At 55.9% G+C, this 25,857-nt stretch overlaps 2 protein-coding genes across 6 annotated transcripts; both read left to right on the plus strand.

Annotated features, from left to right (window-relative positions):
• Nucleotides 1–1,953: 1,953 nt before the first annotated feature.
• MLXIPL (MLX interacting protein like) lies at nucleotides 1,954–19,842 on the plus strand. Of its 5 annotated transcripts, XM_014881465.2 has the most exons (17): nucleotides 1,954–2,432; nucleotides 8,474–8,580; nucleotides 8,721–8,803; nucleotides 8,981–9,070; nucleotides 9,264–9,308; nucleotides 9,555–9,753; nucleotides 10,403–10,480; nucleotides 14,229–14,401; nucleotides 14,484–15,078; nucleotides 15,586–15,659; nucleotides 16,030–16,204; nucleotides 16,829–16,941; nucleotides 17,099–17,218; nucleotides 17,422–17,549; nucleotides 17,841–17,964; nucleotides 19,092–19,221; nucleotides 19,605–19,842. In XM_014881465.2, the coding sequence occupies exons 1-17, from the start codon at nucleotides 2,143–2,145 to the stop codon at nucleotides 19,730–19,732; spliced, it is 2,652 nt and encodes an 883-aa protein (XP_014736951.1). In that variant the 5' UTR covers nucleotides 1,954–2,142; the 3' UTR covers nucleotides 19,733–19,842. The 5 variants fall into 5 exon arrangements, with proteins under 5 accessions (XP_014736951.1, XP_088033096.1, XP_088033097.1 ...); XM_088176970.1 differs by having other exon boundaries at nucleotides 9,264–9,753; nucleotides 14,187–14,401; XM_088176971.1 differs by having other exon boundaries at nucleotides 9,264–9,753; nucleotides 14,187–14,401; nucleotides 16,033–16,204.
• Nucleotides 19,843–20,131: 289 nt separating this feature from the next.
• On the plus strand, nucleotides 20,132–25,487 carry TBL2 (transducin beta like 2). Its single transcript, XM_014881513.2, has 7 exons — nucleotides 20,132–20,578; nucleotides 20,660–20,787; nucleotides 21,042–21,226; nucleotides 21,848–21,999; nucleotides 23,068–23,194; nucleotides 23,825–23,977; nucleotides 24,935–25,487. Exons 1-7 carry the CDS (start codon nucleotides 20,449–20,451, stop codon nucleotides 25,389–25,391), a joined length of 1,332 nt encoding a protein of 443 aa, XP_014736999.1. The 5' UTR covers nucleotides 20,132–20,448; the 3' UTR covers nucleotides 25,392–25,487.
• The last annotated feature ends 370 nt before the right edge of the window (nucleotides 25,488–25,857 follow it).

The raw sequence follows: 25,857 nt of genomic DNA on the forward strand, positions 1-25,857 counted from the left end.
ATTGCTCAGCTCTGCAGCCCACCTGCCCCTGTGTAGGACTCCTGCTCTGCTCTCTGGTTGACTAAGGATCTGTCACTCCCTTCTCTGGGCTGGATGCCCTTTGCCCATGGGATTTCCTTTCTCTGTATCACGAGAGGTACTAGACCAGGAATGAGGGAGTTGTGATCTTCATAAAAGCCTCACTGATGTTCCTCTGTTTCCCTCAAACAGATGTTGTCCCAGAGGACTGAAGTCTGCCTGCGGCTGGTGAACAGATAGCAAGTGGTTTTTGTCAAAATCCTGGTAAATCTCTTTTGCACAGCATGAGTGGAATGTGCCCAGAAAACCTCTGTATCTCTGATATTTTTGTTTCTTTGTGCCTTGCTTAATTCTTAGTTTCCCTGGACACTCACATGCCCATTACTGCTTTAAAATGTATACAGACAGTACTTTTAAAGTTACTTCTCTCTTCAACATCTTGGCAGGCAGCTTGGGAAAGGCTGAGGTGGTTATAATGAATCACAGAGGGGACAAAAAGCTACAGATCCACAGAAATCTGACTGGAAAATGAAGAAATGGTTCTCAAGTGAAGAAATGGTCCCAAAGGGAGGTTTGCACCAACCAGTGTAGAAGCTGTCCAAACCAGCTTTTTGTGCATATTCTTCTTCCAGCTCTGGAAAATACCCTGGATAGCTGCTGACCCTTCTTGGACTCACCTGGGTGGTATGGAAAGTATTCAGCTCCATCTACAAACTGGATTAGGATTCCAATGCCTGCAGCCACGTATGTTGAGATTATCCCAGCCATTTATACTGTATCTCCATTGGAGGTACCTAAGATTTATGCCTGGGTGTTTTCCAGGCATGCGTGCTCCTTCCAGGATGTGAGGCTGTGAAAGAAGTTGCCAGAAACTAGAGAGAAAAGAAGTGGTTTAAGTCTGAAATTATATGTGCTATGTCCCTCTGTGGCTCACGTCAGTAAGCAGATGCTTGCAACACAAGTCTGGCTGGGATGGCACTTTCCACATCCTGTATTTATCCAAGATCCACTGTCATGGAGCAGGGGATTGGTGCATCAAGCCCTGCCTGCCTGCCTCTCTCAGGAAACCTCAGAGGTGAAGGCAATCCAAGGTAGATTTAGACTGGATATTAAGAAAAAATTCTTTCTTGTGAGGGTGATGAGGTCCCAACACAAGTTGCCCAGAAAAGCTGTGGCTGCCTCATCCCTGGAAGTATTCCGGGCCAGGTTGGAAAGGGCTTTGAGCAACTTGTTCTTGTGGAAGGTGTCCCTGGTCTAGAGGAAGGCTCCAGCCTCGTCTAGTGGAAGGAGAGTGGAATGAGATGAGTTTTAAGGTCCCTTCTAACCTAAATAATTCTAGGATTTGACGATTCTTTAAGGACTACGTGACAACAAGTTGTGTCAATCCCACCATACCCAAGCTGACAGCTGTTCTCTGTCACATTTGTTGTTTGTGTCCCCTCTCCTGCTGGGTCACAGCTTTGAGCAGGTTTTCCTGGGGCTGTTTCTCAGTTCGACACTTGGCCCAGTGCCTTGGCCTCTGTTGTGCTGAGCTGAGTGTCCGTTGCTATAATTTTACCTGTTTGTGTCCCTTAATCTGTATTTGTTCCCTTAAAAGTGCAGGGAGATCCATTAAAGCAGAGGCACTGGGTAAATACTGCCTGCTCCTCACTCCACCAGCGCCCGGGATCAGCAATTAACTCCGGGTAAACAGAGCCGACTGCCAGCCAACCCTTGGCCACAGCAAGGGGGGACAGGGGACCCACAGTGCTCCTCCCCAGGTGTGTGGGGGATGTGAAAGCTGGACTTGGACGGTGGCGCGGAGCTGAAGCTCCCGTGGCTGGTGCCTGGTCACCATTGGACGTGTCCTGCTGCTGGTGTGCCATGGGCGGGATCAGCCACCAGCTCTATAAATAGGGCTGGCAGCGAATCCGCCCCGGGGAGCAAACGCTGAGCCCTGGAGCGAGGAGCAGGCGGTGTGTGCTAGGTGGAGGAGGCGCCCAGGAGGAGGTGCCAGAGTCCTGGACTGGGGAGCCCGGCAGCATGTGCTCCATGCCAATGCAGCTCCCATAGGGCTTCAGCTCAACCAGGACTTGCATCACCCTGCTGGGTCGGATCCGTAAGGGCTCCCAGTAGGCAGCAGGAATGGCAGGAGCTCAGGTGGGATTACCGGGACCTTTCCTGGAGCCTCCAGTTAGGCCTTGCCCCGTCTCTGACTCTGACTCAGAGGATACAGCTGTGGGTGGCACAGGACCCAGTGCTGCGGCACAGAACTCCTCCCAGGTCATCCACAGTGGCCACTTCATGGTGTCGTGCCCACACAGCGACTCACTGCCCCGGCGACGGCACCGCTGTGCCAAGCCCGAGCCGGCTGATCCCTGGAGTATCGACCCGACCCTCACCCGACTCTTTGAGTGCATGAGTCTGGAGTACAGGTGAGTCCCAGAGCCCTTGCATGTGTCTTATGGACCCCCAGCTAGCTGAAGGCAGGAGGCTAGCTGAGCCCTGTTCCCCAGCCAGGAATTTGTTTCCATCTGACCTCCTCCTGTTCTCCATGGGCTGTGCTGTGCCATATGCTCAGAAATTGCCGTTCTGGAAAGTTTCAGGGAGAAAGAGCTGATGTTGGGTTGTTGGTTATGGATCCAGGTGAGAAGCTTCTCTGTTCACGTGTAGCTTGAGTCGCCTCCATTTTCCCATGTGATCTTGTGTCACTGTGCCCAGCTGTATTTCCCCCAGGGCCAGACCTAGCACATTCTGTAGACCAACAGTAACCCTACTAACACTCAGTTCTTTAGCAATCCATCCCAGAGCAGCAGTCCTGCCTTCTGTCCTTGACTCTGTCCCCATGTCCTGAGATTATTCCATGACATGCAGTAGCACTTGAGATGGAATGGCTGCACAGGTTTTGACCAAGGTCTCCTGAAAGCTTTCCTCCTTCTCTCCTGCAAAATCACATGGGTGACTGCATTGTTCCCCTGCCACACAAATTGCCAAAGCCCAGTGACAGCTCTTTGGTGTCAACAGGACAGACTGCAACGTGTCTCCTATGCCCACAGTCCTCATTCTTGGAGGCATTCCCCTCCTTTGCCAAGCCCCGAGATTTTGAGTTCTCTCCAGCACAGCATCGCCATGACTTGCTCTGGTGGAGTCAGTGCCAAACTGCTTGCATAGCTTTCTCAAAATGTCCAAATGTGAAAACCTAGATGATGATATCCTACCATGTGCAAGCAAAACCTCAGCAAAGCAGCCTTGAAAAGGTGCCCATTGCCTCATCCAGGATCTCATCCAGTGGCTGAGCTCTCAGGTTTGCCTTGGGGTCCTTGAGTGCTTGATGCAATAGGGAATGTAGTCACTTCCAGGACATCCTTGGGGCAGAGACAGCACTCCAACGGTACCAGTTCCCACATAGCTGTGCACATCTGACCCGTCACCATATTCCAGGTGGTGGATGCGATCATCCCAGTTTGCCAGCAGCCAGCACAGCACAGCTTCTTCTCCAAGGGGCTGGGGAAGGCAGTGGTCTCTGGGAGCACAGGGAGCCTCAGCGTGGGGTGACCCAGGTGAGGATCATGCTTCCTGGTTGGAAGCATGTGGCACTCCCCCCTGAGTGCCACAAACAGGGGACATAGAGACACTGGTGGCCTTGATCTCTCCTGTCCAGCCCCATTCTTTCCATACCTGAGCCCTGCAGCTTTGAGGCTGGAGAAACAGACACTGTCACACCAGGGTGCTCAAGCTATAGACTCATGAAGTGTGAGGCAGCTTCAGTGTACCCCTGGGCTCCAGAACTCCCAGGCAGAGGGGAAATGGAGAGTGTACAAGGGCTTTGACAGTTGGAGTACTGTGTGTGACTGGGGGCTGGCCATTCCACTGCAGTCAGGGCTCCATTGCTCCAGTTCTCCCTACCCCCTGGACTCTCAGTGGCTCATTTCCTTCCTGCACTGAGATGGCAGTGCAGATACCGGCTCCTGTGTAGTGGGACACTCACCTAAGCCTTGTCCAGCCTGGCCTGGGACAAGGGATGGGGCAGCCACAGGTTCTCTGGGCATCCTGTACTGGGACCTCACCATCCTCACAGAGAAGGATTTCTTACCAATATCCCATCTAGCCTTGCCCTCTGACACTGTGAGATTATTCCCCCTTGTCCTGTCACTCCAGGCCCTCTCCAGCTGTCTCAGACTCTCTTTAAGCACTTGGAGGGGGAGGCTCTAAGGTGTCCACAGAGCCTTCTCTTCTCCAGGCTGGACAACCTCAGCTCAGTCAGCCTTTCTTTTGCTGATACATTTTTGACACACTTGTGGGCAGCAGCTGGAGAAAGATATCGGGGTGGGAAAACGGAGTTAAGTGTTCTTGGTGCATTTCTACACTTAGTGTCTGATTTGATACTTCTCTGCATCACCTGCCACTTCACAGCTCCCCTCCCAGCCAGGTTCCCAGAGGCAGTACAGCCTCAGTTGGGGTCACTAGCCCAATATCCTCCAACCCTCAGGAGAGCACCCACAGTTAAGCTCAGACTAACTTCCTAACCAAGGAGAAACCACTGTATGCTGTCATCTGGGAGGCACCTGTGGAGTTCCTCATCCAACCCTCGTGCAGGACAGAACTAGATCCAAAGCCAGGTCAGGTTGCTCAGGGCCATTGCTTTGACAGACGGAGCTCTAGGATGCGAGCCCACTACCTGTCCAGCCTGCCGAGGGCTGCCCCTCTCCCACAGAGAACTGCTGTCCGTGGCTCTAGTTTGGAGATTACCTGTTCCAATTCTTATGTCCATTTTACCTTGGCCTTTCTCAGTGCATATTTGAGAACTGTCTGGCTCCATCTCCTTCTTTGGGCAGCTGATGGCAGTAATTCTCTCTTCATCTTCTTCAGGCTGAACAAACCCATCCCTCACACTCCTGTCATGTATATTAGTCCCCAACCACCGTGATATCCTCCTCCAGGATCACTCCAGTTTGTAAACCTTCCTCTTTGTCCACTGGACACAGTGTCCCGACTTGGCCATAACAGTGTGGAGCAAAGGGGAAAACTATCCTGTCTCCTGGTGAGCTGTGACTGCTGCAGACACCCATCCTTTGCTGTCTGGGCTCACATCGCTTTAAAGGCAACACACTAAACTTTCCCTAAATATTTTTCAATGGCTACAGCTAGAATTCCATCCCTCTCCAGCATTCCTTCCCTGCATTTCACAGACATTATAGCAGTCCCTGTCTCAGCCTGAGCAACCATTCTGGGGATATGACTTACCTTCCTTCCATGGGCAGGACTGTGCATCACCCTTCACTGGTTAAGAAACGTTCTCTCCACATCAAGGCTTGCTTCCAGCAGTAACTTGTTTCCTCAGTTCCCCCAAAGAGAGGCAACTCCCCTCTCTGAGGTTTTCCTCCTAAGGCTAGGATGAAGCAGTTCCTTTTTACCTGTATTCCAGGACATTTAGAGCAGCTTCCTGCTTAATGATCCTTTTCACTCCTTCTACTGCAACATCCTGCATTCCTCAAATCCCTTCCTAGAATGTTGTTTCTCCCTGCAGCCCACCTGGCTGTGTCTCATTACCCAAAAAGCTGAGGATGGAGCTGAGCTCCTTCAGGAGCTGCTCGCACTTTGGCCTTAGCACCAGAAGGCTCATCCTCTCCATCGTCTCCATCCTCTCCATTCTCTCCATCACCACAGTGTGACCTGCTGGGCTCACACCCCCTCCTGCGACTTATTGTTGGGAATCACTGACCTGGGGAACATCCTCCTGAAAGAAAGGAAAACTGGGGGCAGATTGGGAGATGCAAACTGCAGTCACTCGTAGTCTTACCTGGCAACATCTGTCTTGTGCTCCAGAGAGGAGATTTGGCAGGCAGCGACATCAGACTGGGAAGTGACTTGGAGTATACACTCAGCCTCTCTTGTGATTTAAAACAACATATCTTGTGTGCCAATTCCCTACTAATTCATCCTCTTGTCAGCCTATGTCTCCCCTGGGAGAGGTGGAATTGCTGCATTGATTCTCTTAAATCTCTTTGCCTTAAATGCTCACACAGGGGTACTGAACACCAGGCAGAGACTCCAGGGATGCACTCACTGGCGTTCATCATCTAACCCCATTTTTTTTTCTGGCAGACAACCTCCATTCTCCATTCTACTGTGCTGCACTGTGGCTCTGTTGTCATTTGTGGCAAAGATTTGCACTTTTTTCTTCTGTCATTCCCCAAGGTTTTGCAGCTGATCCTGTTAAAGGATTGTGCAGAGGGGCTGGGCTGGTGTGCTAGTGCAGTCCTACATTTTTCTAGATCACTCCTATCTTCCCTGCTCCTCTTGCTGCTGATGAAGAGGAAAGTTCCCATGTTGCCATGAAATCAGGGACTGCAACAACTGAAACTGCTGCATAGGTAAATGAGTCATAGACCAAACAAGGTGCTGCTGGATCCATGCCAGTGTTGGACCCAGGCTGAGCCCTGTTGCCACCTCACCCTATCCGACAAGCACCCCTACAAGCACAACAGTGGCGGGATCTGTGTCTTCCTCCTTCTGACAGTGTAGGGCAGCAGGACTCCCAGCCTGTTTGGGGCACCCTATACCCTTCCCACACTTCAATGTGAAGTTTGCATCCATATCCCCAGTGGAGATAATTGCAGGGAAGGGTGGGGCCCTTTTCAAGGCAAAGCAGGGAGCAAAGATCAGCGTGTTAAGCCCCAAAACTGAGAGGATCATGAAGGGAGGAAAAAAGGCATTTGGTGGTAAAACTGAAAGGCATCTCCCTGGTGCCTCCAGGCCCCACAGCAACTCGTAGCCATGGCCCACTGGCCTCACACAAGGCCAAGGTGTGTCCCACAGGCTCAGGCTGCTCTTTTCAGCTAGCTGTGAGTGAGGAACATGGCCTTGACCAGCATGATTTGGCCATGTGCCCAGGAATCCTGTCCCTTCCATTGGCTCCTCCACTTGGCACCATCTTGCTGTTTGCCTTGTGTGCCTGGGGAAAGTTCAAAATCCTGGTGATAGTGGAGTGGTCAGTATCAGCCTTAACTCTCTGCAGGCTGGAGTCACAGGTCCTTCCCCAGCCCCTGAGACCATGTGTCAGGCTGATCTCCCAAGGGAGACCATGCCCATGCAATCCTGCACCTGCTCCTAGACACATCCCTGCTCTGGAATTGTAGGGGTTCCCAGTCTTCCCCCTCTGCCAGAGCCAGATTTCAAGGCAGGTCAGAACAGAACCCACCAAAATCATTATTTGAGAACACTTAGAGGTTTCACAAGCTTGAATGAGCAAGTCAGAGGCTTCATACACTCTTATCCCCAGCAACTCCCTGGGAACACAGCCTGGTGGCATCTGGAGGGGCTGGGGACAGGGGATACAGCACCCTGACATCAGCTCAGCCTCCACCTTTCCTGCTCCACACATGTACCAAGGAAAAGTGGGAGTCCAAGCAGCACCAAGATATTTAGGGTGCAAACTGTCTGCTAGAGAGGGATATGGATTCCCAGGCAGGAATGCCATGCAGCCTGCAGCCAGATCTGAAAGGGACACCTGGAGCACCTGGCATTGCCCCGAGGCCATGCGATATTGTTGGGAGAGCTGGAGAGGTGAAATGGACCCCAAAGTAAGCCAGAGGGACCCTGACCTCCCCTGCAGAGCTCCTGGGGCAGCAGGGTCCTCGGGACCTCCTCAGTGGCTGCACATGAACCCCTCAGTTGTGTCCCCCGGCTGGATGGAAATAAGACAAGGAGCGAAATGAGGCTTCCTGCACTGCAGGTCCCATCAGGGACATCACCACCACCACCACGATGAGCTGCAGAACAAGCATAGCTGCCTCTGGGAACTAGGAAATGGGAAGCAGGGAGCCTAGCTCGGGCTGGGGGCCAGCTTTGCAGGGATCGGTGTGGAGAAGAGGCCAGGGCAGCTCTGGCTCACGGCAAGACTGGTGTCATTTTGTGTCTGTCTTGAAGCACAGGCAAGTGTTCCTTAACATCCTGAACATCCTCCAGTGTTGTCCTGCCTTCCCAGACTCTTCTGGGACAATGGCTGCCCCTGACTGCCCCAGCTGAAGTCATCATTTCCAAGCCTTGCCTGGTGTTAAAGGGAGGGTCAGAATTAGCTGCCAAACACTGTGATGAGGCAAGAGCCACTACAGTGCATGTCACCACACATCACACCTGGGCAGGAGACTTGCCTTCCTGTCCCTTAGGGCCAGGACACAGCTGGCTTGGTCAGGGGCAGCAGGATCCCGCCTTGAAGGTGGGGTTCAAATGTCAAGGAATCAATGCCTCGGTGTTCTGTGCTTTAATCCAGGGGTTTGAGAAGCCTCCTGTGGGTCTGTGAAGCTCAGGATTTAGGTCTGTGCTGCTCCCGGGGTGTGCAGGAGCTTGGAAAGCTCCTGTGGGTGCTTCCACAGGTGTTTGGCAAGCACCTGCAGTGGAGCCACGTGGCTGTACCTGCTCCCTGGGCATCTTTCAAGGTGGTGCCCCTCAGCCTCTCCTTTGCTTGATGTTTCAGTGGGAAGCTAGTATCTCCAAAGTGGAAGAATTTCAAGGGGCTGCAGCTGCTTTGCTGGGATAAAATTCGACTCAACAATGTGATCTGGAGAGCGTGGTACATCCAATGTGAGTATGGGCCAGATCCCACTCTGTCTGCTGATGCCAAGCTGTGCCAGTGTGATGGGTCTGGCACCAGAACGACCGTGTACAGGTGCAGAGATAGGGATGGGGCATAGATACAGCCAGCTGTATTCTCCCCTGTGCAGATGTAGAGCGGAGGAAAAACCCTGTGTGCAGCTTCATCACCCCTCTGGAGGGCATGGAGGCTGATGAGCACCGAAAACCAGAGGTAGGCCAGGGTCCCTTGCAGCTCTCTGGGGCAGCAGCAGGTCTGTGTGGCACGGTGGGGATCTGGGGACATGTTGCATTTCATGGATTTGCTGGAAAAGGTGTTTCTGATATGGCACAAGGCAAGCAGGTGCTGGGGCCAAGGAGCTCAGCCATGACCCCCTGTCCTGCCTCTCAGGCTGTCGTGCTGGAGGGCAACTACTGGAAACGCCGGATTGAGGTGGTGATGAGGGAGTACCACAAATGGAGGATCTACTACAAGAAACGAGTGAGTGCCTCTGCCCAAGCTGCTCACTGTCCTGTGGCAGTGCCAGCTGTGGGATGGAACAGTGTGCCCTGAAACCTGGAGCCATGGCTGACAGGGTGGGACATGTCAGGCTTTTGCCAGAGCGGCAGGGGGATGCTAGCTGGCTCCCTGAGCTCGCCCTGCCTGGGGGCTGACATAGGCATTCTCCTTCCAGCTCCGGAAGTCCACACGGGACGGAGAGATCTCCAGTCCAAAGAAGGTGAGTCTGCTGAGAAAGAGTGGGAAGAGAGAGAAAGGGGAGCACGATTTGGACCCCTTCAGTGGGCAGAAGGGCAAAGAAAAGCCCCAGGGCATGATAAGCCCATTGGAATGGGATGCTAAGCATCTGGGAGCAGCAACGTGCCAGGCGTTAAAATGGAAGCTGCTGGGGGAGCAGCCAGGGAGCCAGACAGGGACCCTACCCACGAAAGGCATCCACTCGGCTTCTTTGCTCTATCTCATGCAGGATGAGGATGCCTGGAGACCAACAGAGAAATGGTGCAACCAGCTCTTCTGCAACGTAGTGCCCATGCTGCTCGGGGATGAGGAGGAGGAGCGCGGGAGCAGGCAGCATTTCGATTTGGACACCTTCCTCTCGGACATATCTGACACCCTCTTCACCATGACACAGATGCCCAGCACCCACCAGGCACTCCCCGAGGATGGTAGGTGCTGCAGACTATACTTCAGCAGGATGTGGAGGAGGAATCCAGATGCTGTATCTTGGCTAAGCCCCTGAGAGCTACTAGCCATGTCCTTTTGGGCAGGCAGGGTCCCCTGGCATCTGCCCTAATGGGACAGGGGGATGTTCCTGTCCTGCCCAGGGACATCCCAGGGAGTGGATGCTTAAGGAGTGTTTAGGCAGGGTGGGATCATTCCCTTCTCCTGTGGTTCTCTATGCACCAGTGTGCGCTGTCCCAGGGCTGAGCTCCCCAGGGACCACCGGCACCATGAAGGACTTTGCCAGGGAAGGTCCTGCTTCCATGGCCACTCTTCACTGTCCCTACCTGGCCTTGTCCCTTGGGCGTCTGCAGCTCCAATCTGTGCCAAGGATCAGCCTTTCACTGGGGTTCCTGGGAACTGGATGAGGCCCTAGGGGTGCTGATGGACGGTGGTGGGATGGGATGGCCCTGGATCTCTACAGGCACTTATCTCACTGCCCAGAGCAGGGTGCAGTGGTACAGGGTGACTCTGGGGTGACACAGAGGTGTGGCAGCCAGGTAAGGTGTCAGGGCAGTGGTGGGAGCAGCCCTCAGGGTGGGTCTTGGGGATGCACTGGCTGGGCCTTGATATTCCAGCTCTGCCCTTTTCCAGCATATGTTGGGAATGCTGACATGATACAGCCGGATTTGGCACCCCTGCAGCCCAGCCTGGATGACATGGACATATCAGGTAAGATACAGCCTGGATATGGTACCACATCCCACCCAGCCTTGCACCCTGTGACTGCCTAAAATGGATTGTCACATGTTTGGCCTGGCAGCAGTGGGAGGTGCTGAGACAGGCAGAAAGCACTGGACATCCAATGGCATGGGAAAAGTAGCATGGATGGGCAGGGGCTGAGGGCAGAGCCTTGTTGTGCCTGCCTGCCTCTGGAAAGAGTCACAGAAGGTCAGGAAGGGCTTGGCCAGGAGCTGTGGGAGGGGATTTCTACAAAAAGAGGATATTTCCAGGAGTGCCAAAATCCCTCATTTTGGCTGCAGATAGAGGAAGGACAATTGTACCCTAGAGGAAGAGGAAACCTCTACAGAGTAGGTTTTGCTGAGTCCCCTCCTCACCTACTGCCCATGCAGCCTAGGTGGTTGGCTTGGAGCTGGGACCCTGCATTGGGCTGTGCTACATCCCCTGGGGACAAGTCACTGTCCCTGCCAGGCTGCCCAAAGACAAATCTGGCGCTGGTGTCCAGCTGGGGCAGGGGGCTGCTGAGGTAACACCAGCAAGTGGGCAGTGGCAAACTCCCCCATGCTGCCATGCGGGCTCTGAGCTGTGAATGTTCATGCAGTCAGCTGGGACATGTCCTGGTCCCAGCAGTGTCCCCAAATGCCAGGGCAAGGCACTGTTGGGGACCAGCTTTGCCCTCCAACATGCCAGAGCTGATGGCCTGTACACATTGTGCCGGGTGGGAACCGGTGGGGGTTGGTGGCTACCCAGCTATACCTAGTGGCCTTGGGCAGCATCAGCTGTGAGTACCCTGGAGCTCCATGGCCCATCTCCACTTCCACTTCTTCCAGGAAAAGAGGGTACTTGCACCATGGCTGTGGAGTGTTGCAAGACCAGATGCTGGTAGGGAGCAGGCTGCGCACTCTATGTGCCAGGGCAAGTGGTGGCATGAGTGCCCTTGGGATTGATGCTCTTGGGATGGATGAGGTGGGAAGACTCCTGCCAGCATCCTCTCAACTCATTCCAACCAGAGATCACATCAGAATGAGGCGTGCTGGGAAGAGGATCTGTTGCTGGTGCTTCACCTTCTGTCCCCTGGTGCCCCAAGTGGGCATCACTTGCTGGAAGGTGTGACAGCTCCAAGTGGGTCAAATTGACACTTGATAAGTGTCCCTTATCCCGAGAGGTTCTGTATGGTGTCACAGCAGCAGCTCCACCACCTTTCTGAGGGCCCAGCATGGCCTCAAGCTCAGTAGGAGATGGCAGGAGCACAGTGGTTCCTTTCTGAACCAATATGTCAATCAGGTTGGCTTTTTTTCCTAGGAAAAAGCTTGTATTTTGCTTCAGGGTGCTTCTTGGCAATGGGATGGGTTTTACTGCAGACCACAACATCACAAGGAAACATCCCTTCCTGCTCTGACCACGTGCAGTGCCTCAGCCCAGGGACACTGCTGGGGCTGGGGAGGGTCCCAAGTCTGGCTGTGGCCCCTGGTCTGCCAGGCAAGTGTGTCCTGGGACAGAGCAGCATCCCATGGTGTGCTTGGAGACCTGTTGGTGGGAGTTTTGTCCTGGGTGGAGCAGCTCCCTGGGTGATAAAGTGTTAGATATGGGCACTGTGCGTGCCAGGTACCCCTGGGGCCGTGGGGAGAGTAGGGAGAGGAGATTGGGGTGCTGGGTGCCAGCCAACCCAATTATGTCCCAAAAGGTCCCTTTTTCAGCAGGGCAGGCAACTTGGGACCAAAGATCACCCAGAAGCCTCATGCAGAGCTACACAGGGCAGACATGTGGGGTGGGCACCATGGGGTCACAGGGCTGTCATTGCGTGGGGTGGTGTGGCACAGCTCAGTGCCTGTCAGTCAGTGTCTGCAAACCAATCCCCAAATGAGGAAGCATCTCGTGTCTGCGGTGGGTGCTGGAGTGCGGTGTGAGGCAGATGGAGAAGTCCTGACGGCAGAGGCGAGGGAGCAGTCCGACCCTGTGCCCTGCTGGCACCGTGCTCCAGGTAGGATTGGTGCTGGGCACTGGGGCTGGACTGTCCATCCCATGGGGTGGCAATGCCCTGCTGTACTGCAGGGCTCTCCCCAAAGCCTGGGACAAGTGCTGGAGGGTCTTTGGGTTGGGAAGGCCCAATCACATTGGAGAGCATCCCCAGGTTTGAGCAAGATACCAAAGGTATGGTTTGCTCACCATGCAGGCTCTTCTCCCTTGAGCAGGCTGTGCCCTGGCCATGCTGCATTGCCCGGAGCAAAACAGGGTGATACAACAGTGAGGAGGAGCATGGGCAAGAGCTATGGGGTGAGGAAGGGGCGGGAGAAAGGGAGGACGAGGCTCCCAGGGACTGCCAGCCACCTTCCATCCCTGTAGCACAGTGAGAGGCATGAGAGGGTCTGATACCTGCAGAGCTTCAGTGCTGGTGGCAGGGACATCCTGGAGTGGGCATGCCAATGCAGGTGGGGGCAATGTGGAGATGGACTGCATCCAGGAAGGCCAAGCTCCTGCCTGGCAGCACTGCAGCACACACAAAGTGCTGGCCTGTGGAGGGGCAGGGATGGCCCTGACATCTGTCAGGGATTCACCATGGTTGTGGCAGGAGTAAGGGGCAGTCTGAGGGCTGACTGGGACATCTCAGCAGTGTCTCTCTTCTGTCTCACATCACTGTTCTCCTCAGATGGCAGTGCGTGGCATGCTGGAATCATCACCGTGCCCACTCCCGTGGCATCCTACAGTGCTGGCATGTTTGCTCCTCTGGTGTAGGTTCAGCAGGGTCTCAGGGCTTTGTGGGTCCCAGCCAGGGACCCTGGACCACAGATGGTGCCCTGAGCATGGGAGTCCACACCAGGCAGGCACTAGCAGCAGGGCCTGGAGCTGGCACTGCCAGTGCCAGCCAAGGGCTGGAGAGCACATCTGGGTTCTTCCCAGAAGAGATGCAAGTGCCTGTCCCCAGTGGCTGCTCAGACACTGCACCTGTGCCAGGGGCTTCCAGGCAGCAAATGCAGTGAACCCTCCTGCTCCGTCCTACAGGGAAGCATCCAGCAATGCCATCCATGTCCCACAGTCATCCTCTCGATGAAAAACCCGCCCCGTGGCGATGCCAGAACCAGCATTGACACAGGCACTGAGCCAAGGCATTCAGGGGGCTGATGTGCCTAGGGAGACAGCTGCCAAAAGTATGGGGCCAGCCCTTTGTGCTGTGGTGTCTGGGCCTGCGGAAGGACCAGGGTTGTGGGAAGGAGAGAGGAAGGGAGGGGGAGTCATGGCAGGGTCACGCGGCTTGGCTTCAGGAAGGCCATGGGATGTGGTTAGCCACAGGCTGCACGCACAGCAGCACTGGAGAGGGCAACACAGAACTTGTCACCGCTCCAGGGGACCATCCCCATGGCTTGGGGATGCCATGACCTGATTGTCCATCCCCTCTGCTGTGGCTGCCCCCCAGCCAGGGTGTCACAATCCCTGCCACAGCCTGGGGCTGATGCAGCAACACACACCCCTGGGAACAGCTCTGGGGCTGGAGCACATGGAGCTCAGCTGGGTGTCAGGGATGGAGTCCCCACATTTGGAAGGCATTCCAAGTGGGTTTTCGTGCCCTTATGCATGTGACAATGCTGGCCCTAGATAAAAATGTGCTGGATCTGCCCTGGTCCCAAAAAGTGCAGAGTGCCAGTAACAGCGCATGGTTCCACCCCTCATGTGCCAGCGTGTTGCCCTCCTCTCCGGGCAGGTCCGCTTATGCCAGTCCCTGTGTCTCCACTTGGCTCTGCAGAAATCTTCACCAGCCACCGGCCACCCCCATCTCAGACACAACCAGCCTACCAGGATCCATGCTGCTTCTCGCCCATGGCTGAACCCCTGTTCAGCAGTGGGGGGTCCCTGATGGGTGCCCGGGGTTTGCCTGTGAACCCCGAGGCCCCACTCCTACCTGGCCCCCTCCTCCAGGTGAGTGGGATCCCAGCCTGCAGCCTGTGGCTTACTGGTGGTGTACCAGTCACCTGCCCTGACCCTGCCATGTTTTCTGCAGCCCAGTGGCGCCTCCCAGCTCAGCCTCCACAGCACCTTCCCGGGCTCTGAGCTGCCCCTGGCCCCTCTGCCCCCCGATCCCCCCGACGTGGCACCCAGCAGCCTCAGCCCCCAGCTCCGACACAAGCCCACACTGCAGTACGACTTCCCTGGCAAGTGCCTCAGCCTGGAGCCGCCAGCACCCCACTACGTCCCCCCTGTCCCATCCCCCCGGGCACCACTGCTGAGTCCAGAACCCCCCTTCTCCCCTGCCTCGGCCCCCCGCTTTAAGTTCCCGTACAGCAGTTCACCTGACTCCTCGCTTGTCACCCACCCTGCCTCCCCTCTCTCGAGCCCTTGCTTCGCCCCCTACGTCCCAGGGCTGGCCTGTGCCACAGGCATGGGGCCCCAGGGGTACCCCAGCCCTGCTGCCTCCCAGCTCCTTCCCCCCACCCTGCTGGGCAACCCCAGGTTTGCCCCCACCAAGGGCCTGCCCCAGGGTGGGAATGGGCGACCCAAGGCGAAGCCTAGTGGCACCAAGGCAAGGAGGCTGCAAGGACATCCTCTGTCCCACCTGCCCGAGCCCAACCCCTGCTCGAGCCAGCTCCTGACCACAGGTAACAGGGTTGGGGGGCTGTGGGGGGACAGAAGGGTGAGGTGGGGGGCACGAGGTGGGGATCAGAGTGGGGACCCTATTTCTCCCTGGGGTTGGGACACAGGGAATATTGGGCAGGGCACATGGCGGTCCCCATAGCGGGGTAGTTCCAAACCCAGGGGTGAAGCCACGCCTGAGGGATTGCCCTGGCCTCAGTGGCCTCAGCCCAGCCAGGACTTGGCTACGGGCACTGCTGGGAAGTTCCTGTGTCCCCAGTCTGGTCTCTATGGCCCTGTTGGTACAAAGGGCTGGGGCTCCCTGCCTGCACGAGGCTCCTGAGAACATCCTTTTTGTGAAGAGAACAGTCTCCTCCTCCAGAGGTGCATCCCTGTTCTCTGGGGCAATCCAGCAAGAAAGGGGCTGCAGGAGTTTTGGTGCAGGTTGGGGCTGGCTGTCTCCTTGGGCAGGGAAGGTCACCCCGCCCCAACAGCCCCATGCAGCAGTGCCCATCTGCTCCCTGCCCCCTCAGCCAAGCAGGACCTGGTGCTGGATACCCCTCGCCCGATGGGTACAGGACTCATGCCCACAGCCCCTATCTCCCCGGTAAGCACTCAACAACTTGCTGGGTTGGGAATTTCCTTCTCCTGGCTGCTGGGGAGGGGCAGAGATGGGCTCTGGGGGTCACACTTTGCTATGGGCTGGACAGAAATGGAGGGAAAGAGGGGCCACGTGTCTGGGGATGGCAGGAGTTGCCTGAGTTTCTTTTCCTGTAAAAAAAACAGGGCAGAGGTGAGAGACATCCTGCTTGCAGGGCCCCTTTCCTGAGGTGCTGGGGCTGCCCCTGCAGATGGTGGCATGGGGCTGCACATCCCCCTTCCCCATCCCCTCGTGGGGGTTTGGCTGCCAGTGCCTGGGCAATGGCCAACCTGGTGTGTGTGATCCCCCAACTCCCCTCCCCTCTGCCTTCTCCCAGCAGCAGAGCACTGTCCCCAAAGTTCCTGCCACCTTCCTCTCCAGAATGGCCCAGATGAGCCCAGGACTGGCTCCTGGCTCCAGCCCTTCCCAAGTGTTGCTGCACACAGTGGGCATGCAGCCAGGCCCTCTGCAAGTCCCCAAGGCAGAGCAACTGTCCCCCACCTCGGCTTGTGGTGAGTCTGGAGCACCCCAAGGAGCTCCAGAGGGCACTGGGGTTCCTGCAGAGAGCTTGGACCAAACACTGTGGGAATTTTCATTTTGGCTTAAATCCTGGCTATTTCCTTTTATCCAGATGAGCATTCTGTGCCCCTTCACCTGCCTCTTTCTCCACCAGCAAAAGCAGAAATAGGGAAAGACAAAAATGGAGCAAAATGTCGGACTGTGGTTTTGAAACCCCAGAGCTTGGTTTTGGAGCAGGAAGCATCCGCTTTCACCCGCAGTAACCAGCATGGCTGCTGGAAACCAGCCTCTGGTGTTGTTCCCAGTTCAGTTTGGTGCTGCACACCACAACCTTGCTACCCTTGCAACTCTTTCCATGCAATTTCCACCCCAAGAAATGCTGGGAATTTAAAATGTCAAATGCCAGATGTTCTCATTTCTGAGCAGCTGTAAAATGAGTGGGACTTGGGATAATGTGTGCTTGGAGGCTGAAGTGGAGCATCTCCATCAGCTGAGTGGGGTGGCTTGTCCTGGGGTGGGGGCAGTACTGTGGGATGCTCCTCTCTGCCTGTCCCAGGTGCTGAGACATCACCTTGTCTGCTATCTCTCTCTTTATAGCAGCACCTTCCTTTTTTCAGGCAGTGACTGGCCCAAGCCCAGCCAGGCTTCCCCAGGCCCCACTGCAAGGCTGGGCCCTAGCATCTCCCCACAGCAGACTGTGACCCGTCCAGGAAGGCCTGAGTCCAGCAAGGTATTGCAGGAGCTGCCAACTTCATATGCACCCCTCTTTCCTCCTCCCCCCAAAACACCATTCACTCTCACTTCAAGCTTTGGGCCAGTCCTCAGTAGGGCTGGTGGCCCATGGCTGTCCCTGCTGCTGGGAGGTGCCTAATGGCACTGACCTGCAGCTGGAGAGCCGCCGCATCACACACATCTCCGCTGAGCAGAAGAGACGCTTCAACATCAAGCTTGGCTTCACCACGCTGCACAGCTTGGTGAGCACACTGAGTGCTCAGCCCAGCATCAAGGTGAGCACCCATGGCCAGCCCTGGGCATGCAGGGACATGGCACGTCACCCAGAGACACTGCATCCCTGCTGTGACCCACAGCACAGAGCTCCTCTTCTGCACCCCAGCCTGTGGTGCAGGAGGCTGGAGCACACAGCAGGCACACAGTGTGGCTGTGTGAGGGTGGTCTGGGCCCCCTTCCCCTCTCACCCCATGGCCCTCAGGTCAGCAAGGCCACCACCCTGCAGAAGACAGCCGAGTACATCTGCAAGCTGCAGCAGGAACGGGCAGCTCTGCAGGATGAGGCACTGCGTCTGCGGGAGCAGATCGAGGAGCTCAATGGCTCTATCAAGTAAGGGGGCTGTGGCTGGGGGAGATGAGGGAGAGCACTGCCTGCTTTGGGGTAGCCAGGCAGGGCAAGCAGCAGCGCCAGGGCAGCAGCAGGTCTCCCTGGAGCACCTCCCAGCTGACTGTCCCTCCTCAAACCCTTTCTGTGGGAAGGCTGATGCTTAAGAGGCAGGACAGAGTAGGGCCAGGTCCCACACCTGCCCTGGGAGTGGTACACTGGCTGGCAACTCCTGCTGAGCTTCCATGGCTCCCAGCCTCCCGAACATGCCCCCACAACACTGGTTGTGCCCCACAGTCTGTGCCAGGAGCAGCTGCCAGCCACAGGAGTGCCCATCACGCGCCAGCGCTTTGACCACATGCGCAGAATGTTTGACGAGTACGTTTGCTCCTCCACACTGCAGAACTGGAAATTCTGGATCGTATCCTTTGGGGTCAGTGCCTGCTGCTCCCTCTCACCCTCCACCAGACACCAGGTTCTCTGATTCATCTGCTGCTACTGGGTCTTTGGGGTCCCTCAGGATCAGGAGGCTTTGAGGACCACAGGGAGATGTTTCCCAGCCAAAGTCACATGGTGGAAACATGCTGATGTTCTATGGTTAGGAGGGATATTCTGATCCTAGGGATCAAAAACAGTTGGATAAATAGTCCTCAGAGAGAATGGAAGTGGAGCTAAGTTTATAGAGGAAATTGCTCTTGATAACAAGGAACTGGCTCTGAGAGGCAGCAGCCATGGATTAGGGAAGGTGCAGACACAAAGCTGGGGACCTGATTGCTTGGTCTTCGTGGTTGCATGGCATACCCTGGAAACATAGGGATGGAGAGGAGCAAGGGCCAAGAAACCTGTGGGCAAAGGGCTGGATCTGCTCCTCTGTGAGCATGAATTAGACACACTGGGACTTACTGGCAGAGTCTGTGAGGTCTGTGAAATCCCAAGTGGCAGTGTGATAAAAGGCACTGCTGCCTGGATGGTGCCATCCAGCACAGGGTATCTGGAGAAGGCAGAGGTGACTTCTGATGCAGAGCTGGGGAGCTCCTTCCTCAGGACATGGGGTTTCATAAAGCAAACATGGGCTCCAGGACATGCTTGGGGTGGAGGTGTCTGTGGATTACTGCCTGCACAAAATCACCAGGCTGGTCCCTGCAGGCTGGAAGCAACAGGGGAGCTTATGGGACACACTGATGTCCTGCATTGCCTCTGAGCACTTTGCTAGCTGGTTCCTTGAGGTGCTCTGGAGGACACGTCTTGTGTCTCAGCAACCTTTTCTGGCAGCCCTAGCCATGCAGGGTTTTGCATCTCTTCCACTGCCTACCCAGGTGACACTCATTCCATCACCCCCAGCAGCTTGGGCTGGTGCTAGGTGTGGTGCTTTGCTGGGAAGGCATTCAGCAGGTCTGTTCCATGGCCTGTTGTGCTGCCCCAGCAGTTCTGCTCTATGTCCAGACAAGAAGGTCTCTCCTGCTGACACAGGAGGGTGATGCCCACACCTGGGAGGACTGAGACCATTGTCATAGGAAAGCTGGTCCTTAACTCCTCTGATCCCACCAGTTCAGTATCATTATCCGGCCACTCTTCGAGTCTTTCAATGACATGGTGTCCACAGCCAGCATGGAGAGTCTCACCCAAACATCCCTCACCTGGCTGGACCAGCACTGTTCCCTCCCAGCGCTTCGGCCAAGTAGGTGGCCCTGTGCCTGGCTGTGGCACCCTGAGCAAGTTGTGTTGGCATGGACTGAGGGAAACGCAGAGGGGAAAGGGACAGGAGTGTCCCGGGGGATGGCAGGGCTGATCTGCGGGATGTAATGGAGCTCGTGGTCAGTGATTTGCCGTGCTCCTGTCATACCCATGCCCCAGCTGAGCCCGAAGTGCCCTAACCCCGTGTCCTGGCAGGGCAGGTTCAGCCCTCCCCAAAGCCCCTCAGGGTGGGTTTCCCTTCACCGCGTCAGCTGGGGCTGCGGGAACGACCAGTGCCACCGTTCCGGGGGCTGCAGCGGGGCCGGGCAACGCCGTTTCCCCCAGGATGGGTCCGCCTTCCAGCCCCCTTGTCCCCTGTCCCCGCAGCCGTCCTGAGCTCCCTGCGGCAGCTGAGCATCTCCACGTCCATCCTCAGCGACCCGGCCCGTGTCCCCGAGCAGGCGGCGCGGGCAGTGGCGGCGCTGGGACGCCCCGGCACCTCCTCCTCCACCTGACTGCTTCGGAGGCTCTGGGGTGTCCTACGGGCACCGGCGTGGGGAGCTGGGACTGCACGTGGGCTGTCCCGCCCTGGCCTCCTGCAATAAAGGACTTGTTGTGCCACGGACCCCGCGTGGTTCTTCAGCCCCGAGGCCACTTTGGGCACGGCCGGGAAGGGCGGAGGGGGACCGGGACTTGATGGGGGGTGAGACCGGAAGGGGTGAAAGCCGGGACTCGGAGGGGGGCCAGGGGCTGGGGAGGATGAGAGAAACCGAGGTTGGGGGCAAGTGAAAGAGAAGAGGCTATGAGGGGGGGCGGTCCGGGGCTGCGGGGTGAAGGGCAGTGCGGGCAGGGGTGGTGGGAGCAGGGGGCGGAGTTAAGGTGAGGATTGACGGCCGGGGCTTGGGGGAGCAGGAACTGGAGGGGGACCGGGGTGGGAGGGACGTAGAAGCTGGGGGTGGGATGAGGGGAGTCTGGGCTGTGTGGAAGGCACGGGCTGGGGTGGTGTGTTAGAAGAGGGTCTGTAGGGTTGACGGGGCTTTGTGGGAGGCAGGGGCTAAGAAAAAGGGGCTAGGAGGGGGTCGGGGGTGTCTGTGGCTGAAGGGAAAACGGCCGGGACGGAGGGTGCAGTACCAGCGCCAGGGGCCGCCCTGTGCGCGGATCACAGGGGCCGCGTATGCGCACACGGAAATTCCCCCCTCCTGGTACCGGTCGCTGACGCGGCGGCGGAAATATGGAGGCAGTGGCAGCGCTGGGTGGGTCGGGGCTGCCGGGCGCCCTCATCCTCCTCATCCTCGTCCTGCTGCTGGCGGTCGCGCTGCACCGCTCCGCTCCGTGGGAGACCCCCACTGCCCCGCAGGACGGTGAGTACCGTGCGGACAGTGGGGCACCGGGCAGCGCGGGACGTAGCTGAACCGGACCCACCGACCCCTCCGCTCCCGCAGGACTTAGGGCGAACGGGCACGTCAGACCGGAGAAGCCGCGAAAGGCGAAGCCGGCGGCGAGGGCTCGCAGGGAGAAGCCGCAGGAGCAGCACAGCTTCGCACACCGGCTGCTGGTCGCTGCCCTTAAGGTACCGGGGCTGGTGCCTCCCTGTTGCTGATGCCAGTGTGCTTCTCGGTATTGGTGTCCCCCTCGATGCTGGTGTCCTGCCGGCGCTCAGGCCGGTGTCTTCCCGGTGCCGCTGTCCCACCTGCTGCCGCTGTCCTGCTGGGGTCGAAACAGGTGTCCCTGTCAATGCTGGCGTCTCGCCTGTGCCGGTGTCTCACTGCGCTTCCCCTCATTCTCCCTCCCCTCGCGTCCTCCGTGACCACTCTCTATCTGCAGGGCCACAGCAGCCCGGTCACCTGCCTGGACTTCAGCAGCAATGGCAAGTACCTGGCGTCATGCTCTGAGGACCGCACGGTGCGGCTGTGGAGCACCCGGGACCTGGCGGGGCGGGAGCACCGCTGTCTGCGCGCCAACGTGGGGCTGGACCACGCCGAGTTCGTCCGCCTCAGCCCTGACTCACGGTACGGCCGGACTTTGTACTGGCACCGGGATGTCCTGCAGAGCCGCCAGTCTCACGGCCGAGCTGTGATGGGATCAGTGGCGTTGCTCTGGGATGGGTGGAGGCAGCATCTCTCACTGGGTCATCACAGTATCACTGATTGGTGGCCTGAGAGCAGCTGGCACTCAATCACAGAATCACCATAGTTCGAGTTGGAGGGGACCTCTGGAGATCATCTAGTCCAGCTCCTGGTGTGTTAATGTGTTTTTCAGGGCAAATATCCCAGTGCCCAGCTTGCTGTACCCATGGAAGGTGCCTGTTGAGGTCACTGCCAGCTGACTCTGCAGCTGGAATGTGCTGCTGAGTCTCTCCGGTGGTCAGGGGAGCTCTTGCTGGGTGCGAAATTTGGTGGAAAAGTGTGTTTTGCCTTTTGAGGTAGTCTCTTTTAGAAGGAGAGGAAGGGATTTTGTTTCCTGGTGTGGATAATAAATTCCCTTCTTTTTTGTTCAGTGTTGCAGTTGAGCCAACACAGGGAGAGAACTTGGTGCCCTTGTAAATATTTTTACCTGCCAGCATATCCCTCTTCCCAGGTGCCCCTGAGTGACCTGGGCTGAGCTGGGGCTCAGAGCCTGTCTCTCCACAGGGCTTTCATTGTCTGGCTGGCCAATGCTGAGACTATTCGTGTCTACAAGATGACCAAGAAGGATGATGGCAGCTTCACCTTCAGTGCGACTGCTGGGGACTTCCCAAAGAAGCACAAGGCTCCTGTCATTAACATAGCAATTGCAGAGACAGGTATGGAAATGACCTGCTCACCTCTCCAGATCAGCTCTGAATTGCTTGTGAAGCTACTGGATTCAAGGTGTTGGAGCTTTGGCATTCTTAGGTGTGTGTACAGCACCACTACTGAACTCGGTAGTCTCTTAGGTTTTTTTACATAATTTGCTACCGACTGAACCAAAAGGTGTTATTTTCACACCAATTATGTCCCTGTAACCAGGTCCCCGATATGCACAGTCTCTTAATTTACATTTTCAGGGATGCTGTTGCAAAGAGGTCTGGTCTCAGTATTGAGAGGATCGCTGTTCTCTGGGCCGCCAGTCTCTCTTTAACCAGTCATAAATCTCTCTAGTGAGTTCATATGGTCTATCTTGAACTTCTGGGATCATCTAGAACAGAGGTGAGGGTGGGTGGGTGGAAATTACATTTTAGTAAGGGCTTGATGGATTAATGCATCAGGTATGTGCCAGTGGCAGTTGGAAGCAGGTAGATGTGAATTCACCTCTCTAATAGGAGAGCAGGGAAAATGTTAACAGACTGGAGCTGTGAAAGTGAAAACTTAAACCTGCAACAAGTAGCTGGAAGGTAAACATGCAACTCCCTGCCTGGGCTGAGCTGGCAAAGGGGAAGTGGGAACAAGCAGGAGTCCAGCATAGGCACAACCAGCAATCATGGATCATGGTGGTGTGACTGGGATTCAGTTGCCTGCCTGCAATCCCCAGCTTGAAAGGTGCTTATCCTCGAGCTGATTTTGGGCGTGCAGCTCAGGAGGAGTGTGCTTTTTCCTGTTTGTGGCACAACACAATGGGGCTCCTAGCTCTGCTCGTGGTGCTCAGGGTCTTGAGTACAGGGCACACATGGACTCAGTGCCTGCTGCCTGCTCAGGAGCCAGAGGAGTACTGAGGCATAACCAGGAGCTGAGTCTTCCGATACTGCTCTTTATCCTAGGAGACTTAAACTCCTTGGATTTCGGTGCTGCTGCTGGTTTTCTCCAGCTGCAGGGAGAGGTTGTCCTGGGGGTTCGTTGAGTCTGTGGCAGCGTTGGGTCTGGGGGCTCCCCTGATCTTTGCCTTTTTTCTCCAGGGAAGTTTATCATGACAGCTTCCAGTGACACGACCATCCTGATCTGGACCCCAAAGGGAGAAGTCCTGGCCAGCATTAACACCAACCAGATGAACAATGCCTATGCCACAGTGTCACCCTGTGGGAGGTGAGTGACAAGCAGGATGCCAGACTGCTCCTTTGCTCAGAATAGCATCAGTTCAGACCATCGGCAGTTAGTTGTTACTGTAATGCAGTTTTCTGAGGCTTCCACAGTATAAAAAGGTATTTTGGCCCCCTGGGAGATGGAGCTTTGTAGGCTCAGGCACTCGTGTGTTGCTATTCTGCCTCAGCGCTGCTGTTCTGGTAACCTGAGAATAGCTTTGGCCTCAGGTAGCAGAGGTGGGACAGAGCAAATGGCCTATGCAAAGAAAACAGCATTTTGAACTTGTCTGTGACCTCTTAAAGGTTAATTATAAAAGTAAAGATTTTATTTCTGGGAGATCTGTTTATCAGGAAAATCACTTGCTGCTGTAGGTTGATTTGCCTTGCTCCTGGCGTGAGGAGTTTTGGGCTCAAAAGCATTTAACTCTTTTACTTTGATGGAGAGTTTCTCATTCCTGAGTTGTTCTGGTACCTTTTCTTAGTGTTCAGGGAAGGGCAGGTTTCAGGGAAAAGTGGAAATTCAGGGCCAGACTTGAGTGCAGGGGTCAGGACAGGTTTGCAGAGCTGTGGCCCTGCCTTGTTCAGGTCCTCTGTAAGAGGCAACCTCTCTGTCTCTGCTTGTTCCTTCACGCAGGTTTGTGGCGTCTTGTGGCTTTACCCCTGATGTGAAGGTGTGGGAGGTGTGTTTTAGCAAGAATGGAGACTTCAGGGAGGTGACCAGGGCTTTTGAGTTGAAAGGCCACACTGCTGGTGTACAATCCTTTTCCTTCTCCAACGACTCAAGAAGGTATGTGTGTGTTAGCTGCTCGGAGTTACCTTCAGGACATGTAAGTTCATCTCTTCCAGGGTTAACCAGCTGCACCACTGAGCTATGGGGGGTAAAGCACTGCCCTTGGCAGCCAAATCTGACTCCTCTATATTCCCTGCTCGTAGGAATCTCATGTGGTTTAATAAGACCAAATGCTGCACCTGGAACAGGGCAACCATCGGTATCAATCCAAGCTCGGAGTGAACAGATTGAGAGCAGCCAGGGGGTACTGGTGGGTGAGAGCTGGACATGATCAGCCCAGAAACTCCCCTGGGTTGATCCCATAGTGTGGACAACAAGGGACAGGGGAATTCTGCCCCTCTGCCCCACTCAGGTGAGACCCCACCTGCAGAGCTGCCTCCAGCTCTGGGGTCCCAGCATGGGAAGGACATGGAACTGCTGGAGTGAGTCTAGAGGAGGCACCAAGATGATCAGAGGGATGGAGCAGCTCTGTTATGAGGAAAGGCTGAGAGAATTGGGATTGCTCAGCCTGGAAAAGAGAAGGCTTCAGGTTATGTAATTGTGGCTCTCCAGGACCTGAAGGGAACTGACAGGAAAGATGGAGAGAGACTATTTACAAGGGCCTGGAGTCACAAGATAAGGGGGAATGGTTTCAGGCTGACAGAATGGGTTAGATGGGATATTAGGAAAAAAATCTTGTTTGTGAGGATGGTGAGGCCCCGGCACAGGTTGCCCAGAGAAGATGTGGCTGCCCCATCCCTGGAAGTGTTCAAGGCTCTATTGGAAGGGGCTTGGAGCAGCCTGGTCTAGTGGTAGGCTTTTTTACTTTGGAAAGAGAACACAGACTGTATGTGTGTACAGACTCACCCTTCCCAAGAGATATCTCTCCACAGAGGATTCCTGGTTCATGGGCAGGGCAGGGTAAGAGGTGCCGCCCTTTTTCCAAGCACTCATCAGGCTCTCTCTTGGCTGCAGGATGGCGACTGTGTCAAAGGATGGTACGTGGAAGTTCTGGGGCACAGATGTGGAGTACAAGAAGCAGCAGGACCCATACCTGCTTCTGACAGGGCAGTGTGCAGTGCCGGAGCCATGCCGCATTGCCCTGTCTCCTGACAGCCGCACGGTCGCTGTGGCAGGCAGCACAGACATTGTGGTGTGCAACACTCGGCGTGGCGAGGAGGAGGAGCGTTTTCTTGGAGTGCACAGCCACCGTATCACCGACCTTGCCTTTGACACCACTGGCCGCTATGTTGTGTCCTGTGGGGACCACACGATCCGTGTTTTCCACAACACTGCTGGGCACCGCGCTGTGGTGGAGGAGATGGAGGCCATGTTGAAAAAAACTGGGAACAAAGCCACACGGGAGAGGCTGGAGCAGCAGATCTCCAGCGCTCTCAAAGCATTGGCTGCTATCTATGGCAAGAAGCACTAAGCTACCCGTACACCCGGAGGCAGCTGTGCTCTGCCTTTGGGGATGTCTTTTTTTAATAGCTGTGTTACATCAGTAATAAAAAAGAGTGCCCGAGTCCTTCCTTTCGTGCTCTGTATGGGCGGGACAGGGCTGGGGACAGTGGGGTCTCCCATTGTCACAGTCTTGTGTTGTTTTCCTCCCCGGGCATAGATCATCAGTATCCCTTGGAAGTGATTGCTAAGGCATTGCTTATGAGTTTTCCTGAGCTTAGAAACGGGAGTTGTATGGATTTGGGGTAGGTTTTTTGCTTGGTTGTTTATTTTTTCCAGAGGACCTGCCAAAGCTCAGTCTTCTTAGATGCTAAACGGTGGGGATTCTGCTGCAGGGGACGGCGCAGTGCTATACCGGTGCAGCGGACTTAGGGTGGCCCCATGCCCCAGGCCCGCGGTCTCAGGGTGGCGTGGAGCACAACTTGCCGCAAAGGAAG

This window comes from Sturnus vulgaris, chromosome 21 (assembly GCF_052056855.1).
Source record: "Sturnus vulgaris isolate bStuVul1 chromosome 21, bStuVul1.hap1, whole genome shotgun sequence".
Classification (NCBI taxonomy): domain Eukaryota; kingdom Metazoa; phylum Chordata; class Aves; order Passeriformes; family Sturnidae; genus Sturnus; species Sturnus vulgaris.

What these genes read in the sequence shown, in the direction of transcription:
- TBL2 (XM_014881513.2), top strand. Translation starts at nt 20,449, where the DNA reads ATGGAGGCAGTGGCAGCGCTGGGTGGGTCGGGGCTGCCGGGCGCCCTC. An exon ending in TGCTGGTCGCTGCCCTTAAG is followed by an intron (nt 20,788 to 21,041) that starts GTACCGGGGCTG and finishes CTCTATCTGCAG; the next exon opens with GGCCACAGCAGCCCGGTCAC. An exon ending in ACAGTGTCACCCTGTGGGAG is followed by an intron (nt 23,195 to 23,824) that starts GTGAGTGACAAG and finishes TCCTTCACGCAG; the next exon opens with GTTTGTGGCGTCTTGTGGCT.
- MLXIPL (XM_088176970.1), top strand. Translation starts at nt 2,143, where the DNA reads ATGGCAGGAGCTCAGGTGGGATTACCGGGACCTTTCCTGGAGCCTCCA. An exon ending in GGATCTACTACAAGAAACGA is followed by an intron (nt 9,071 to 9,263) that starts GTGAGTGCCTCT and finishes TTCTCCTTCCAG; the next exon opens with CTCCGGAAGTCCACACGGGA. An exon ending in GGATGACATGGACATATCAG is followed by an intron (nt 10,481 to 14,186) that starts GTAAGATACAGC and finishes CTCTCCGGGCAG; the next exon opens with GTCCGCTTATGCCAGTCCCT.